Source organism: Chanos chanos, chromosome 9, assembly GCF_902362185.1.
Source record: "Chanos chanos chromosome 9, fChaCha1.1, whole genome shotgun sequence".
Classification (NCBI taxonomy): domain Eukaryota; kingdom Metazoa; phylum Chordata; class Actinopteri; order Gonorynchiformes; family Chanidae; genus Chanos; species Chanos chanos.
The window spans coordinates 13988414-14004552 of record NC_044503.1 but is presented as its reverse complement, the minus strand read 5'-3'; the positions used below and the strand labels follow the sequence as shown (position 1 = coordinate 14004552).

The window sequence follows — 16139 nt, the reverse complement described above, 5'->3', positions numbered from 1 at the left end:
GATATACGACATGTCCACTTTACGTTATTCTCTGCCGATTAATGCTTCACTCAGACAAAAAAAAAAAAAGAAAAAAGGAAGAAATGAAAACAGTGAAAGACAAGGTGGTGTGTGCAGACCAGTCAAGATAGTAATGTTTAATCACGTAGGCCCCATTCCCAGTAGAGATGTCATGTTCAGAAAACACGAATGGCTTTTCTTATTGGTACATAATTATGTAACTGATTAAGAAAGGGAAAAAAAAACAGTGCCAGGATTATTAATGTGATACCCGCACACACTTCCTTTTGTGTCATTACATTATGTTGTTATGTTTTATCAATTAATGCCACAAAAATTTCATTGTGCCAGACGAAATCTTTGGATAATGAGATTTCAGATTTACAGATATACACAGACAAATTTATTATATGAAGAATATATATAATCCGAACATTACTAATTTTGATAACTTACAAAAAATTCTGTTTAGATCCAACCCTTCATATGAGATACTCCATATCAGTGAGGTGTCTCGAGTGGTAATTTTTCAGTTGCCTGGTTGTTTACAATTCGACCACCTGGTCATTCAGTGACATCTAGTGGAGCTCCATTGTAGGTAAGCTATATTTTTGTTTGCTCATTTTTTGATGCCACGTAACAGAAAGGAATATCAAACTGCGATTTTGAAGACTTGTCTATTTGCAAAGGCTTTTTCATAGTGCTCAAGATACACCGGGACTATAACTATAGCTGGCCTTTCTGAACGATAATCTTCTCATGAAGACATGCCCTTGTGGAAGCTCTGTTCAGCCCTGCTGGAATGAAATGGAGCAACTCTTTGTCCGTCGGGTGCGGATAATGGCAATTTGCCTCACTCATTCCTCTCCAGTTCCACATCTTCATCTGTGTCTAGGTTAATGTGTTAAATTGGCATTGAACACTAGAACATTCTTCTGCTTCATGGACTTAAGTTATTTGTTCACGCACCCCTTTTGAGGCCAGTCTGATGATAGTTTACAAGGGAAGATGTGGTTTACTGTTTGCAGTGTTCCTTGTTGTTTATGTAGCAATGGCTTGAAGAAATTACAAGCATTTGAATCTTAACTCGTATCTTTAAAATCAGATTCATTTATTTAATTTGTGGCCAGTGTCCAGGATTGCAAAAAGACAACAAGATAGTTCTTGCTATTCAAGTATAGAGGATATTTATTTTAAAATGTCTTTATCCAACACATTTATGTTGTTCGTATAGCAGCATAGCAGGAAGGTTTTGAGGTATTTTTTTTGGGGGGGGGGGGGGGGGGGGGGGGGGGGGGGGGGGTGAGGGGGTGCTGGGGATGGTTATTCACAAGTCATTTTCACCATTCATCCTTTTAAATATAAACTAAATATACAAATTCATCCACACAAACACAGTTCCAAAAAGACTTGCAAACACGAATAATGAATTATGGCAGAGAATGGCAGTAGGTTCCGTCTCCCTGTGGTTTTTTTTTTTTTTTAAGGCAGACTTCCATCAGTGATGAAGCTTCGGCTGTTAGGAGGTAAAAAAAATGAACATGAGCAATTCCAAGCATTTCTGAACTGAATTCGTTTTTTAAAAAAATGAACGAAATGACCGCTCCATTGTCAACGCAAACAAAACATTTCGTTCAACACAAAAATAGTTTACAAGCACAAAATGGTTTGAAAGGGATGTTCTTTGGTAGGAATCTCTTAAATATGTACTATGTATTCTAATCTTCTAAAGCAGCGGCCCTCAATCCAGTCTTCATGGTCCCCCTGCCATTCATGTGTTTTGTTTCAGCTCTGAACTAAGACAACTTACAAGTAATGATCCATTACTTAATAACTAATATGGATAAACTGAATCAGTTGTGCTTGTTTAGACCTGAAAAAAAAAACATAGGGCAGGGGTACTTCAGAACTTCTCAACTGAGTCGAGAAAAACTATAACAAACTCACCTTCTGTGTGTCACGTTTCTTGTTAAGACTGATGGACACTCCTTCTCCTCTAGTACTTTTGTTCCAGCTGTACAGTGCAGATTCTGATTGGCTGCTGGGTTTGGGGATTTGTGAGGAAGCACCACTAGTCTTACGTTTCTTACCAGCTCCTGTGTGTTCATAGCTGAGTGTTCTCCTATGAATCCCTGAAGCCCCATCTCCACTATGGGACAGGGAGGAGGATTCAGGAGAAGAGTAGAAACTGGACATGACCTTGAGTTCCCCCTTGGAGGGTAGCTTAGTTTCAACGTTGTGTGCTTGTGGGCGTGGCTTCTTTCCTGGTGAATGAGCACCGTTTATTGGTCCGTGAGAAGTGGGGACAGTTCTGGTTCTCTCATAAGAGTCCTGACTCCTGTTCAGGCCAGAAGGTTCGTCCTCGTATGGGGAGCACCTCCGCTTACTAGGCGTGGGGCTGTGCTCTGCCTGCTGCAGCCTGGCCTGCAGGGGGTGCTTACTGGGGCGGCCAGCTGGGGTATGTGGTCGCCTTGGGCCCAAGGTTGGGGCGGTTTTAGAAACAGTGGGAGACCCGACCGCCCTGGTCTCTGATTGTCCTGAGGAACAGTTCTCCCTGCTCGTTCGCTGAGGCAGAGGGGAGGGGTCAGACTTAAGAAAGGTGGAGCCAGCCTTGAGTGACGAGGGAGCTGCTCTGCGTGCTGAATCATGGGAGCCGGAATCCGATCCTAGCGAGGAGGCTGGGATGAGATGTGAACGCACCTCTGCCACCTGAGGTATTTTCCTAAAAAGATATTTCCCGTTTGAGACGTCAGTGATTACAGTGATGCGAGGACAAACAGAACATAAACAGGAACAGATGATGATGAATCTAATTTTAATCCTCAGTCTTTGCACTCTTATCATCGGTTCTGACTCACTTCCAAAGGTGGGCGCTGAGATGCTGTTTCAGCATAGCACTCAGAGCAAAGCGCAGGTGGTGCAGCTTCCGATCAAAGGTGAAAACGCTACAGCCCAGTGCGTGGCTCCCAAAAGTGCACAGCTACAGAGAGAGACAGAGCATGAGGGGGAGAGACACTCATTTTATGCAGAGCCTCTCAACTACTTCATATCAAATAAATCTTCATATCGAAGATCCCCAGATACTTATTGGTGATGCTGGAGCGTTGAAGGAAATAACACAATATATAAAAGTTATGATAGTTACGTATATATTATCTCTCTCTGTCGTGCATTACTGTCTGATAAAGACCAGACTATGCTGCAATCCTATTTTTTTTTTTCTTTTCTGTGAGACAGAGTCCTATTGACTACATTTCTGCAGATTTTCTCTTTTGGACCTCTTATGTGTTTTATACTGAGGGACACTTTTATTGTTTCTTTCAGGGTTTTTTTTGTCTCAGCTTAAAAGAAATATACCCATATCTTTGCTGGTGCAGAAAAAAAAATCTTTAAATAAACGGATCAGGTCTACAGCTTTTAGATAACATTGAGAGAAACCTACAGTCCAAGTTACAGTCCGAGTTTTGGTAAAATCTAAAGAGAATCCAGTGTTCACAGGTTAAAATATCATCCTGGGATGGATAAACTGAAGCTCAAAGATGTTCCTTGATCTTCCTGGTTCTGAATCTAATCTGAGACATACAGAGATATTCTGAATTTTACAAAATTCTCTGCGTCAGTAATTAGGTCATACAACACTGCCTCAACCTTCACATTCTGAACGTTGATCTGAACCAAAACTACAGAAACCAAGCGTCCGAGTGAAATTCTCTCATGTGATATTATAAGTAAATCACATTTAGGGTTATGTTTTCTTGTGATACTATATGTAAATCACATTTAGGGTTAAGTTTTCTTGTGATACTATATGTAAATCACATTTAGGGTTAAGTTTTCGTGTGATATTATAAGTAAATCACATTTAGGGTTAAGTTTTCATGTGATACTTTTTGATCTGATTTTCTTTCTTCTCCTATTTCTATACTCTTAACCTCTTAGATAATGAGGTACCGTAGGGATATTTTAATGAGTTAAACATCTTTAAAAACACATAAAAAGAGTCTGTTCCAGTTTTAATCCAATTTACCTGACTGCTCAGATCCAGTTTTGAAAAAAGCCAAATCAAACGTGTTAGCAATAGGCTATACTGAAAGCCTACATATCCTGTATTCTGCCAAAGATGACTGTCTACTCTTGGTGTGAAAACTGACTTACCCCTAGGGGTTTGGGGTGCCAGACACTGGAAGGGAGGTCCAAGAGCTCCTCCTGGCCCTCCTCCTCACTCTCCTCACTGGAAAAGCCTCTGGGACTGTGTGGGAGCTGGGACAACACTTCAGGAGCTTCTAAGCTCTCATCTTCTTCCTCTTCTTCCTCTATGTCACACACTAAAGCTGGCCTTGACCTGGAGATGAAAGCACAGACTCTAAGAGGGGCATTACTTGAGGTGAGCATTGTCATCAGAATTAAGCTACGCTGTTTTGTTTGTTTTTTTGCCATTTCATTGTTGACACAATTGCAATTTTGTTGTGCTTGCGCAATGACAATAAAGTTCTTGAATCTTGAGTCATTACATTGTAATAGGTTCTCCAGCACCAAAACCATCCACATCTCCCCTGTTAATCAGTCTTTGAGGCTACAAACTGAAATTGCACTCAAGATCAAATGAATGTGATTTTTGAGTGATTTATCCCTGTTCCTATATCCTACTGGGTCACCCTGACTCAACAGTTTAGTCTTCCCATTTCATGTCTAAGACGTGTCTAGAATCGTCTCCAAGTGAATTAAACTGTCCTTTCTCGTCAACTTTGCCAAACATCAATGACTAACATTAAGTTTAGCCATTGTTCAGTCTACCATGAAGATTCCCGTCAGTGTGCTTGACTCATGTGTTTTGGCCCAGACATGTTGGCCTATACCTGAGAGTAGCACAGCTGATCAGCTGACACCTATAGTGTTGAGATCCAGTTTGATGTGCAGAGTCCTCAGGGCAGGATGAGTCCGACTCAGGCCCGTCTCTGGACAACTGGGTCTGACTGTGTGCCTTGGAGCCCACCTTTAATTCCGTTACCAGCTGGTCGAAGGTCTTACTCCTCCCAACAACCTGCCTGCGTTGATGAATGGAGTGAAGCTTAAGGGAAAAAAAAACAAAAACAAAACAAAAGAACATTTACACAGAGAAAGCACAGAAGTCATTTCTCCTGCTCCAATCATGATTCATTAAGCTGAACACATCAGTGAGTCAGTCATGTTTACTGCAGCTTTGTTATCTTAACATGCACTCATAAAAATAAGAGTGGATTAGCTTATAGAGTGAATAATGACCTAATGGCCACAACCATTTTTATTAGCTTACTGTATTTGCTAATGTTTCTTTTGGATATTAATATAATGCACATACATTACATGTGAGCAGTCTGGTACAGAGCTTTTTCCTCTCTGGATCAAGCACTCCACAGTGCTTGTCAAAGTCACACTGTTTTTCTGAGGAAAAAAAAGAAACAGAAAAAAACAAAACAAAAAACAAATCATTGCTAGAGGCAAAAGTTAAAATACAATTCACGTGGTTAATTCATTGATTGAAAGCCCTGTGTGGACACTGCTCCCGGAGAGACACAAACCTGTCAGACCTCTAGCTGAAAAACAACACATATGATTGAACGACACAGGGGTTCCTGAGGGTCTATGCTAGCTGAATCAAATGTGTTAATGAAGAGTTGGAGAAAAACACACACGCAATTTACACTGCGACTTTCCAGAACATTCCGGTCCTTGCTCAATACCAGGCTTACATAAACAGAGACATACTTGGAACTTTCTTGTAAGTTCTACTGTAGGTTCTAGGGCCCCACAGATGACAGTGCTCTTCCAGGCCTTTCTGCAGGGGCTTCTCTTTGGGAGACGGCACCCTGGGCGGCGTTGGCCCACGCTGTGATGAACTGTCTCTGGGACTGGGAATAGAAAGACGTGGAGGTGATGAAGGGGATCCTTGAGACAACTTATCAAGTTGAAAAACCCTAAAACAGAGCAAGGAAGGAGATAAGATAAATGGTACTCCTCAAATGAACTGTATAAAAGAGGTTGTAGCGTGCGTGGTTACACTTCCAAGATAACTGCAAACAGTTTAGTATGAGTAGTCTAAGCTCACGACTGTACGCGAAGCTGTGAGGGCAAACTTTGGATGAAAAAGACTTAAAGCTTTAAAGGTTCTTTCTAACCTTGCTCCATCCTTATGTGTTTTGGCAGACTTAAGGAGGGGCGAGGGTGTGAGAGCCGATGCCCTGAGGGGTCCTGCCCCCTGGTTCTTGCTATCCTGCGGCTCACGGACCACGTCACGCTGAGAAGCAGGCTGTACTGGGCGGGGCGGCTGCAGAGGCACCGAAACGGATGTGGGGCTGTGGAGTTTGCTGATGTTGCCATGACGACGCTCGCAGTGCTTCTCAAAAGCCTGAGGTTTCACCACCTGCCCACAATGGCTGCACACCACTAAGAAGAAGTCATCATTGGCTGGACAGTAGCCATATATTGACATGTCTGCGAGAGGTAGATAAAGAAACACAAAGTCTTTTGGGTACTGAAGTCTTAACCCAGTTATGAAGATGTGACACACTAGCGACTGCAATGGTCAGGAATACCAGATGGATACCTGTCTAAATAGTCAAGATGTCAATTAAATTTTTTTTTCTCCATGTGCACTCATAAGTGAGATGTGCTTTGAGAGAAACAACTCACCCTCCCTCCTTAGTGTCATCGTTTCCATCCTTTTCTTCACATTTTTATTACACTCCTCAGCCAACCCTTGCACAACACCATAAAAGCAGAACATCAAAAACCAAAACAATAATAAATGTGACGTGTATGAGGGAAACACAGGCCATATGCATAGCAGTCGATTTTTATGTCAATGTTTATGTTTGTCGTTAAAGTTTACAGTTAGCTTGTGAGAAGAGGAATTCACGTCACTTCTTCAGTTAATAATTAATTAATTTTAATTGGGGCACGGGGCAGTTTGTAGGTCAAATATACTTTGCTGCGAGTTGGATCCACATACAGAGCCAAAAAACACTAGTTTATTAATTTTACGTGCACCACTTAAATAACCGATTGCGACACCATCCCTTCGTAGACAGTTACGGGGGAAAAGGAAGACAGTCGGGCTTAAGTCAGCGTCGCCAGAGGACAGTAACTAAATGATCAACCATGGTCATCTTTCGAGGTGACAAGTTCAGTTGGTTGTGCCTGACTCTTTTCGTCCCACTTGCATCTGCCTTCAGAACAGCTGTTGACCGTACGTCGCTGTTCGCTAGCTTGCTTGCCATGATAGTTTGAAGGCTTGAAGATGAGCTCCACCTTCCCTTCCCGTCATCTGTACTCCATTTAGCTTGCCTACATAATCATTTTCTAGAGCCCGACTACCATGATAGCTCACTGGCTAAAAGATGCACAATACCAAAGACCAGCTAACTAAATTTTATTAAAACTGACACGTCTGTATATTCTTTCTGCCCTTTGACTGTTCTGCACAGGCATTTTTAATATTTAGCGTTTGTTACTTTCATCTGTTAACTGTGCTGTAGAATCTGCAAAATTTTCCAAAGTAATGTCTGCTTGAAATCTATCCCGCGCTAGGACCCAGTGGTTCTTTTGTTTAGGTAATGGTGAATGGATATGAGGGTTTTTACAGAAATTCGTTTAGTTCTGATGATCGGCGAGACAGTGGACAAGACTACGTAAAGTGCGATGTTCTTACTCACCCTCCAATGAGGAAGCGTTGGCTTTATCGATCCAAGAGTTCCAACTCTGCCCTACAAAATCATCAAGGATTGAAATCCACCGATCCACTGCAGCCATTACTGTTTTAGCGCGTGCACGTACCGCCATCATCACTGTACGAGCACCTCAACGACGTCATGCATCGCGTACACGTACGGCTTCCCGGGATGATCTGTCCCGCTGCTGTCAAATGTTCAGGGCCATACAAAAACCCAGTGGTTGGTCTATAGCAAATTTCAAGAGACATTGTGCTTAACCAGCTTTGCGTGTGGAAACACAGTAAGCACACGTACTTGCTAGTGAACTAAGAAAAGCAGAAAAGTCTGAAAAAGTAGATTTTCAAAGAAATGTTACAATCGTGAACGTAGATACCATGAAAAGAGCCGTGTGACGCCCTTTCTGGTTATGACAGTTCCTCACATAAATTAAAAATGATATAATTTCATTAAAATGAAAAAAAAAAAACCTGTTTACGTCCTTTTCTTTTATTAAAACACCATTATCAATAAGACACACATTAATGTCAAAACATGCAGAAAAACAGGCTCATTTAAAGAACTGTAAAACGAGAGATTAATCAGCACAGCTTCTGTAAGTTCACAAAATACAAATGTTAACCTAATTAGTTTTTCCAAACACCCACACTTATCACTGTCCTCCCCAACAAACCATATTCTACCAGACTGAAACATGAACCGCGCTACAACCCTTTAAATAATATCAAGGTTATCTTTTTAATATTTTGCACTTATCACATGACAAACAGAAAACCATGTTAAATAAAGATTACAGTGGTAATATTCATAGAGATGAACACTGAACACTGTTTAGTGAATGCACTGAGATGACAAAGTACCAAATGATGTGAAGTGAGAGAATGCGTACTGAACAGTATTCAGTATTACAGTAAAAAAAAAACAGTAAAGTGGTGAAGTAGACAATGTTGCTTTGTAACAGTAAATTTCCACAATGGAAATATTACTCTGAATTCTATTCTGCAAACAGGAGATGAGGAGATGGAATTACCACCTGCACTGAAAGCAAAAAATCCAAACTTGACCAATAATTATTGATCACCGATGTACATCAAAACATACCCATAAGTATGGTTTTCACTGTTTTGTAACTGCAAAGCATAAAACATTGAATTGTAACACACTGAAAACAGAGCGCAAAGTTTCCCAGTAACACTTTCTGGAACCCAGAGGCTTGCGCTGATGTCTCAGCATGAGCATGAACAGACTGTTCTGCTATCGAAGACATTGGCTGATTACTTGAATCTGATTGTGTTAGTGTTAGGATATAACAAAACATGCAGCGTACTGGGTCCTTCAGTCTGGGACATATTACAGGCGTTCGGTATCACGTAACATCTCAAACTTTCCATTTTCTGCTCTTAGCGCCATTTCCTGGTAACATCCGATAACCCTGATACTTTCTCAAGCATAACACACGCAAAACCATTAGTTAACAGCTTTCCTGTTGTATTCACTATAAATATTTTTTTTATTCAGGTATCTGAAATTAAACAGGAGCAGCCAAAAGCTCTATTGGAGAACTATTGGAGCTCATGTATCCATAACAGCAAACAGGTGGACACTTCTGGTCACGCTTCATCTGGCATCAGCTGTGCTGCATTAGCTGTACTTTGATGAATTTGGGGGGAACTTCTTGTATAATTAAGGCTGTCTCGTTCCTTCTTGCTCATTGGCCGGAGGAGCCGCCGACTTATGGAAAGGAGTCTCCTTGAAAATAAACCAGCAGTTTCCAGCCCACAAGATGAGGTTGAGGAAACCAAAGGTCTGGAAGGGAAAAAAAAAGAGGTAGAAGACCAAAAAACAAACAAAGAAACAAAAAAAAGACTATATCATGTGATTACTTAGTAGATAAAAACCTGAGCAGTACACTGAAAACCATATCATTGGATTTATGTTCTCAACAGAATGACTACTGTTTGCAAGCTCCATAAAGATAACCCATAAGAAAGCTTTCCAGTTAAAGTTAGTAGTAAACAAAGTAAGTGTTATGAGAGCACAGCGTACCACTGAGGCATTCAGACGACCCATGTGGGGGATTGCACCAGGAGTACATATGTTTGGAGGTTTGCAGACATCAGTGATGGTAACGAGGTTAGAGGGGCTTGTGGACCATTTGACATCAGTAAGGCCTTTGCCCCAAGCAGAAGAAGATACCAGCCACAGAAACGCAAAAGCTCCAGTCACCAGCAAGTCCTGCAAACAAGGAATGGGTAAAAGATAGCTTTTTTTTCCACAAAGGAAGAGCAATGCTAATAGTTCCTTGAAATGGATAATGACGTGATAGAGTATCAGCTCTTCAAAATTTATCACAGAGTTATTTCGTGTGAAACATATTTATATAGAGGTGCCCAGATGGTAAATTATGTTCCCCATTGCCAGGGACATGAGACCGAATCGTTCAATGACTGCTGGCTGGGGCCGGCACTGCAAAACAAGAAGCCTGAGAGGCTCAGCCAGACAGGGAATTCTCCCCACTATCACATTTTAGTAACTACTACCATCAACAGGGGAACTGCACAGCTGCTGTAGGCAAATGGTGCGGGCCTCCAGACGTTGCCATGGAGACACATGTAAACTGGCAGATAAAAAGAAGCAGCAGTGTATCCAAGGACGCATATGGAAAGACTCAAGGTCTTGGATTGGTGCAAAGGTCATGCAATGGCAAAGAATTTAGAGAGTATAAGGAACTGCGCATTCATAATTGGGATGAAAATGGGTAAAAATAATGTACAAAACTAAGTGTAGGGGATGAAAAAAAGAGAGATTTATTACTGAGTCTCTGCACACAGTTTGTGTGTCTACAATGTTTTATTGGTGCCTTTTTTGTTCAAGCACTTCTGTTGACTCATGTCATAAACGTTACATCATCATAAAATTAAATCAACTATCAGGATCCTTCAACTGTCTTTTTTAACTGCTCTTACAGTATGATACTTTTGACCAAGGGTTTTTCTAATCTGGTTCCATGTCATCCCTCATTTGCATTGGTGGAGGTGTTTTGCAAGTGGCTGCAGTATCTCGTAGTAGTTCTGTGAAAAAGCCTTCTCAAATGCTTTTGCTCTGGCCTCTGGCCTAAAACACAGAAGCTTGCAGCTGTTGTCAGTGAAACATCCCCCCCCCCCCCCCCCCGCCCCCCCGGTTGCTTCATTAACACAGGACTGTGACGTGCTGATCTCACCAGCCGTGAGCAACAGTTTGGGCCACTAGGGGCAAAGTAAAAAATATTCTGAAGCACTTGATTAAAGCACTGCATCTATTCACTGGAGATGTGGTCATTTTAATTCTGTTCTTCAATGCCAAACATGTCACCAACTCCATTATTTTTTGAATACCTTGCATATGTTTAAGAATCATGTACAGTGAAAATATCATCAACGTACACATTATACACTATAATTAACAAACACAAAGAGGGCATTTGTGTCCATTTGTGTGTTTTGTTATTAAATTCTAGATTTGGGGCCTTCTGGTTTTTCACGTGATTGTACCATTTTTACTCTCACTCTGAAACATTAACTGAGGCCCTCATTCTTGCCAATCTTACAAACAAAAGAAAAAAAAAGAAGAATTGTATACATGACTGTATACAAGAGCGATACATTTTTAAATTTTTATAAACTTGAGATGATTAAACTTTAAAAATCAGATGTCAGTAGGATACAAGACATGTTTTGCAGCATTCAAACCACGAGGGAACGAAGATAAAAAACCAACGTACCACAATGGGTCCGCGGTTGTTGCCACGATACACCTGTTGGTAACCCAGATACAGCACAAGTGCAGCAGTGCAGTACAGGAAGGCAAACACTCCAATGCAGACAAAGAATTCGGCAGAAGAAGAGTGGTCTCCCGTCAGATACCGTACCACGGTGCTCGTGTCATTGACTTTACAGGTTGGGATGTTATACGAATGCTTATTGAGCCTGCGTGAGAAACAACCCGGGGAAAGAAACAAGTGCAACTTTGATTATGTCTCAGTCACAGGCTTTTAAGGTTGATGTAAAGAACTCATCAAGCAACCAAAACATTTTCGTGGGGGCAGTTTTGACAGAATAGACATGCCTCAGATATATGGTTAAACAATGACAACAACAAACACAGTGCATCTTACCTAAAAGGGTAGGCAAAATCAGCTGACACCTCCAAACTACTGCCTGTTCCTTGGCATTGGATGTTGAAGCTGGTAGAACCAGAATAACCTCCAGTCGTAGCAAATGCAAATATGGAGAAAACCTAAGGGCGAAGGCCATGATAAGAAGCACACAATCAAACACAGTAAAGTAAGGATGTCCTAAAGGAGCAGGTAAAAAGTAAACAATTGAAGCCTGTGAGAAATTAACACAAATCCTTAAACTATTATCATTGGGCTAATGCTAAAAGTAACTGAGGGGTGGGGTGGGAGTCAATAATGAAACTAAAAACATCTGCGGCACCTCATCCACAAGGCTTCAAGTCATTATTTGTTTCCTCTCTTCAACGACATCCTTCCTCAAAGGAAGCGCCATTTCACCCTATACTATCATCAAACGTCCCTATAAATCTTGATAAAAATCTACAGCCAAATCAACTGGTTGTAGAAACAGCAACACAAAACTTGATCAGAGTTCAAGTACGCGAAATTTCGTTTTTCTTTTTGATCAAAACGCCTTTTTTACCCCACAAATATCAATTACCTACCCTTCTTGAAGCGGGCGCATAAGTTTTCACTGCAAAGTGGGGGTTTGCATTAAGACTATTTCTGTGGGGAGGAAAAATCAATTTGCCTGACCAGAGAAAGTCAAGTGACAGCAAATGAAATAACGGAGAATGCAGATGTCCTGAGTCATGCTTGCTAGACTCGCTCCTTTTTTCCCCTTTACAAAAAGCATATCTTTGATAAGAACGGATGAAAACAGTTAACCTATTGTTTACAGTGACCTGGAGCAGGCCGCTGGCAGTCAACACATAACAAACACCGCTGAAGACAAGCCCCTGTTGCTGCTAGAAAGAAGGACAGCAATGTATGTGTCCCTGCTTTCCAAAAGACGGGCTACTGCAAATGTAAACCTAGCTCCAAGAAGCAATTCAGCAATTCATATGACTGATTACATGAGAGGAGCTTCTATAGGGCTAAACAAAATGAAACCAAAAATAAATGTGAACCAAAAATAAATGTTAGTGAGGAGTTTTATTTTTGCTATTGCTAAAACTGACCTGAATTAAGTGAAAAATCTTAGTAATACATTACTTTTCTTTAGAATTTACAAGGAACATGCTACGAGTATGAACTATCCTGCGTTCACTGTGTAAAAGTGCAGACACGAAGAGCATTCGTTTCTGCATGTCACTTGATAGCGTACATGTTTACTGCAAAACACAGACATTATGTCTGATCAACGTTCAGTATACATGAGGACAAAATGACATTATTTGTAGAGTTAAGTAAGGCGTTTCGTCAAGAGTGAACCACTGTCCCAGATGTCGATATCTCCATTGAATAGAATACTGACGGTTATAGGGTGCCCCCTAGAACAGCCTACAAAATTATTTATCAAGTTCTTTGTAGATAATTTGTCACACTTACCCATTCGAGAACACGTATAAATCCCAAAGGTTCTTTCAAGGGTCCAATATCAAAACTGAGCGCCGACATCGCTTTCTGTGGACGACAGCAAAAACTGAAACGGTCTCTTAAAAATAAGCTGACTTCGGTCACAAGGAAACTCAAACTCAAACTCAAACTGAAAAATCACCAAAATATTTCGTAAGGACGTGAGTAGGCGTGAAACCTGACCCTCTTTTGAAAGACGGTTCAACTACTTTGATTTACCTGAGCAATGCTGTCCATTTCGGCGATGTCTAGCGCTTTATTGCTAGGTGTTTCGCAACAAGTTGACGGTAAATTTGAATGTAACAGATTAATGAGTCTAATTTAATGCAACTACACCGATAATAGTCTCCGTAGGGAGTAATAAAAACTTGTCAAACTTTTTTTTCTTCTTTACATGGCATTGTACACGTGATCCTGACGTATACTCTTAAAGAGATAGCTTGTAGCCGGCAATGAGCGTCTACGCAAATAAGGACAGGTTCGTAGATATCGAGAGAAATTAACAAATAATAACGGCCAACTTGTTTTTATTGTTTGAACATGCTTATGCCTTAAATGAGCACCTCAGAGGTTTCCACTACATTACCACATAAATAATTTCTCACTGATGCCAAATTTCATCTGTTGTTTTTCAGTACGTATGTATTTAAATTAAATCTATTAGTTCTGTTATTAATTATTATATTGGTAAGTAAAAATTTTTTTTTGTTTAAATACCATTAACAACAGTCTAATTTGTATGTAGGTTTGCTTCGTATTTCGTCAATATTCACAAAGTTTTCAAGAATTTCTTGCCGAACAATTGGGTTTGAAGACACAAGGGGTCGCTATTTCCAGGCAGAAGCACATACTCAAACGTTAATATAGATACTAAAACAGGATGCCATAGGGGCAGTGCAGAGAGGCAGAAACGCCATATACAGTAGGATAATGAGACGGGAATTGAAATACTGGATGTATGGATTTATGGGCAAAGCTTTTTTTAAAAATTACATTCAGCAATTAGCATACATGTTCATCGGTACTCAGAGGCATAAAGCAGAGTGTTCATAAGACAAATGCAATATAACAGGGGTAGGCTATTGTTTTCACAATGGTATTGTTTGTCTGTTGTATACTTTTACTGTCATTTTAATTTGTCAAAGAGATGTAGACCCGCCGTTTAATCTTTAACTAGTCTTAATCTTTATTCAGAAAACCAGCCCTTGATGCCCTCTCTACCATCTTGTGGGGAAAATAGGAACCGTCAGTCATTTGCAGTAGGCTACGCCAGCCTTATCTTAGGCTGGTCACTTGGTGAGAATAAGAGTTTCTTTGTTTGTTTCCCCCTTTTTAAGCGGCCTGGCTCTTGGTGGGGGAGGGGATTCTTTCTATTATACGTGATTTGTAGAGGAATGCTACCCGGCAGAAATTGCTCATCAGACAAGATTTTCTTCCGAAAGAAATGAGTTTTAGATGATTTTTATTTTACAATAGTTTGGTTTAATTCGTCCAAATATCGATTTTGTGACTTGCTATAACAAGCATTTGTCCATTAAATCTTAGCCAGCATAACATAATAGGGAACATATATGTGTAAAGGAATGTTACAATTTGCAAGTGGAAACCAGGCTGCTAAATAGGCCTATGAGAATTACACTTCAATGTTTAATTTTTCCTTTATTCGGTGGGTTCTTTTCCTTTAGAAACAAACAAACAAACAAACAAATTCATTGGAAAGCTGAAACCAATCCACTTTGCTTTGTAAAATACGCGGATGAATGGGTCTGTTAGTCCTGGATCGCTTTTGACAGAGGAGAGAAAAAAATTAGTTGCCCAGGCTAAACAGTGGTAACAGCAGGATCAGGGAACTGCAAAGAGCTGGAGTGGGTGTGGTGGTAATATTTGTGGGGTAGGATGTTGGTAGGACGTGTGTCTCACAGCGGGTCCCTTTTTTTTTATATACCACATGACTTAGAGTCATGGGATTGGCCATACATAAAAGCACCTCGTCAAATCACGTGTGCGCACAGAATTAAATCATTGCTGGAATTTCACTTTCAAACTGCGCACCACATAACAGAAAAATCCAGTGTTCTCTAGACTCTTTTACACAATGGCCTGTTTAGTGTTTATTTAGTTTAGAGAGGAGAGGAAAAATAAAAAAAACTGTCCTTAATTTTCATCTGGATTAACTCTGTGTCAAGTAATGGCATGTTCAACTGAAACAGGAATGTGTAGACCTACTAATGCTATGCAAAGATTAATGATGTTAGTTTGAGTGCTCCACTAGGACATGTTGAGGTAATAACTCCCATATTGGATGTCGACCATGGGAATTGACTGAATGTGGTAGGTCTTTCAATAAACTCTGACCTCATGAACTAAGATACCTTGCATAAAGGGGGGGGGGGGTGTGTCACAGAATGGGGGTAGAGGTGTCATGGAGCAGGCCTTTACCTTAATATGCATCATACAGTAAGAATAATGAATTCATGAGAAAAATGAATTGAATTGAATTTGCAACAAGAACACCACAATGCTGACCAGAAACAATATCATGATGGACGGTGAAATAACAGGTTTGTGCCAGTCTTCCACTTCCTTTCTCCATTGTCCCATTCTCTGCAACACAAATGCGTTACTGGGCTAAAAAGAGATTAACGATGAAGGAAAGGCAGAACTCTAGTTTTATAAGGGTTTTAGTCACTGAGATTGGTGTAATCCATGGACTTGGGCCGTGCTGTGCTTGAAATACTGGGAGCCATCTCTCATCTCAGCTATGTGCTTTTCAACCAAATGGAAACCATTTTATGTGTGTC

At 40.6% G+C, this 16139-nt stretch overlaps 2 protein-coding genes across 2 annotated transcripts; both read right to left on the bottom strand.

The window, feature by feature from the left end:
• Positions 1-1472: 1472 nt before the first annotated feature.
• Positions 1473-7821, bottom strand: atxn7l2b (ataxin 7-like 2b). The gene is made up of 10 exons (XM_030785225.1): positions 7692-7821; positions 6670-6735; positions 6156-6471; positions 5746-5954; positions 5339-5421; positions 4857-5068; positions 4156-4342; positions 2859-2980; positions 1948-2722; positions 1473-1516 (listed from the first exon to the last, which is right to left on the bottom strand). The coding sequence occupies exons 1-10, from the start codon at positions 7819-7821 to the stop codon at positions 1499-1501; spliced, it is 2118 nt and encodes a 705-aa protein (XP_030641085.1). The 3' UTR covers positions 1473-1498.
• A 381-nt stretch (positions 7822-8202) lies between these two features.
• Positions 8203-13715, bottom strand: sypl2b (synaptophysin-like 2b). Its single transcript, XM_030784838.1, has 6 exons — positions 13558-13715; positions 13312-13386; positions 11860-11981; positions 11467-11671; positions 9753-9941; positions 8203-9512 (listed from the first exon to the last, which is right to left on the bottom strand). Exons 1-6 carry the CDS (start codon positions 13573-13575, stop codon positions 9390-9392), a joined length of 732 nt encoding a protein of 243 aa, XP_030640698.1. The 5' UTR covers positions 13576-13715; the 3' UTR covers positions 8203-9389.
• Between the last annotated feature and the right edge of the window lie 2424 nt (positions 13716-16139).

Excerpts from the sequence above, each read along its gene's own strand:
- sypl2b (XM_030784838.1), bottom strand. Across the intron at positions 11,982-13,311 it reads TTATACGTGTTCTCGAATGG|GTTTTCTCCATATTTGCATT; the intron begins GTAAGTGTGACA and ends CTTCGCCCTTAG. Across the intron at positions 11,672-11,859 it reads GATTTTGCCTACCCTTTTAG|GCTCAATAAGCATTCGTATA; the intron begins GTAAGATGCACT and ends TTTCTCACGCAG.
- atxn7l2b (XM_030785225.1), bottom strand. The coding sequence starts at position 7,821 with ATGATGGCGGTACGTGCACGCGCTAAAACAGTAATGGCTGCAGTGGAT. Across the intron at positions 6,472-6,669 it reads GATGACACTAAGGAGGGAGG|ACATGTCAATATATGGCTAC; the intron begins GTGAGTTGTTTC and ends TACCTCTCGCAG. Across the intron at positions 5,069-5,338 it reads CCAGACTGCTCACATGTAAT|CTTCACTCCATTCATCAACG; the intron begins GTATGTGCATTA and ends TTTTCCCTTAAG.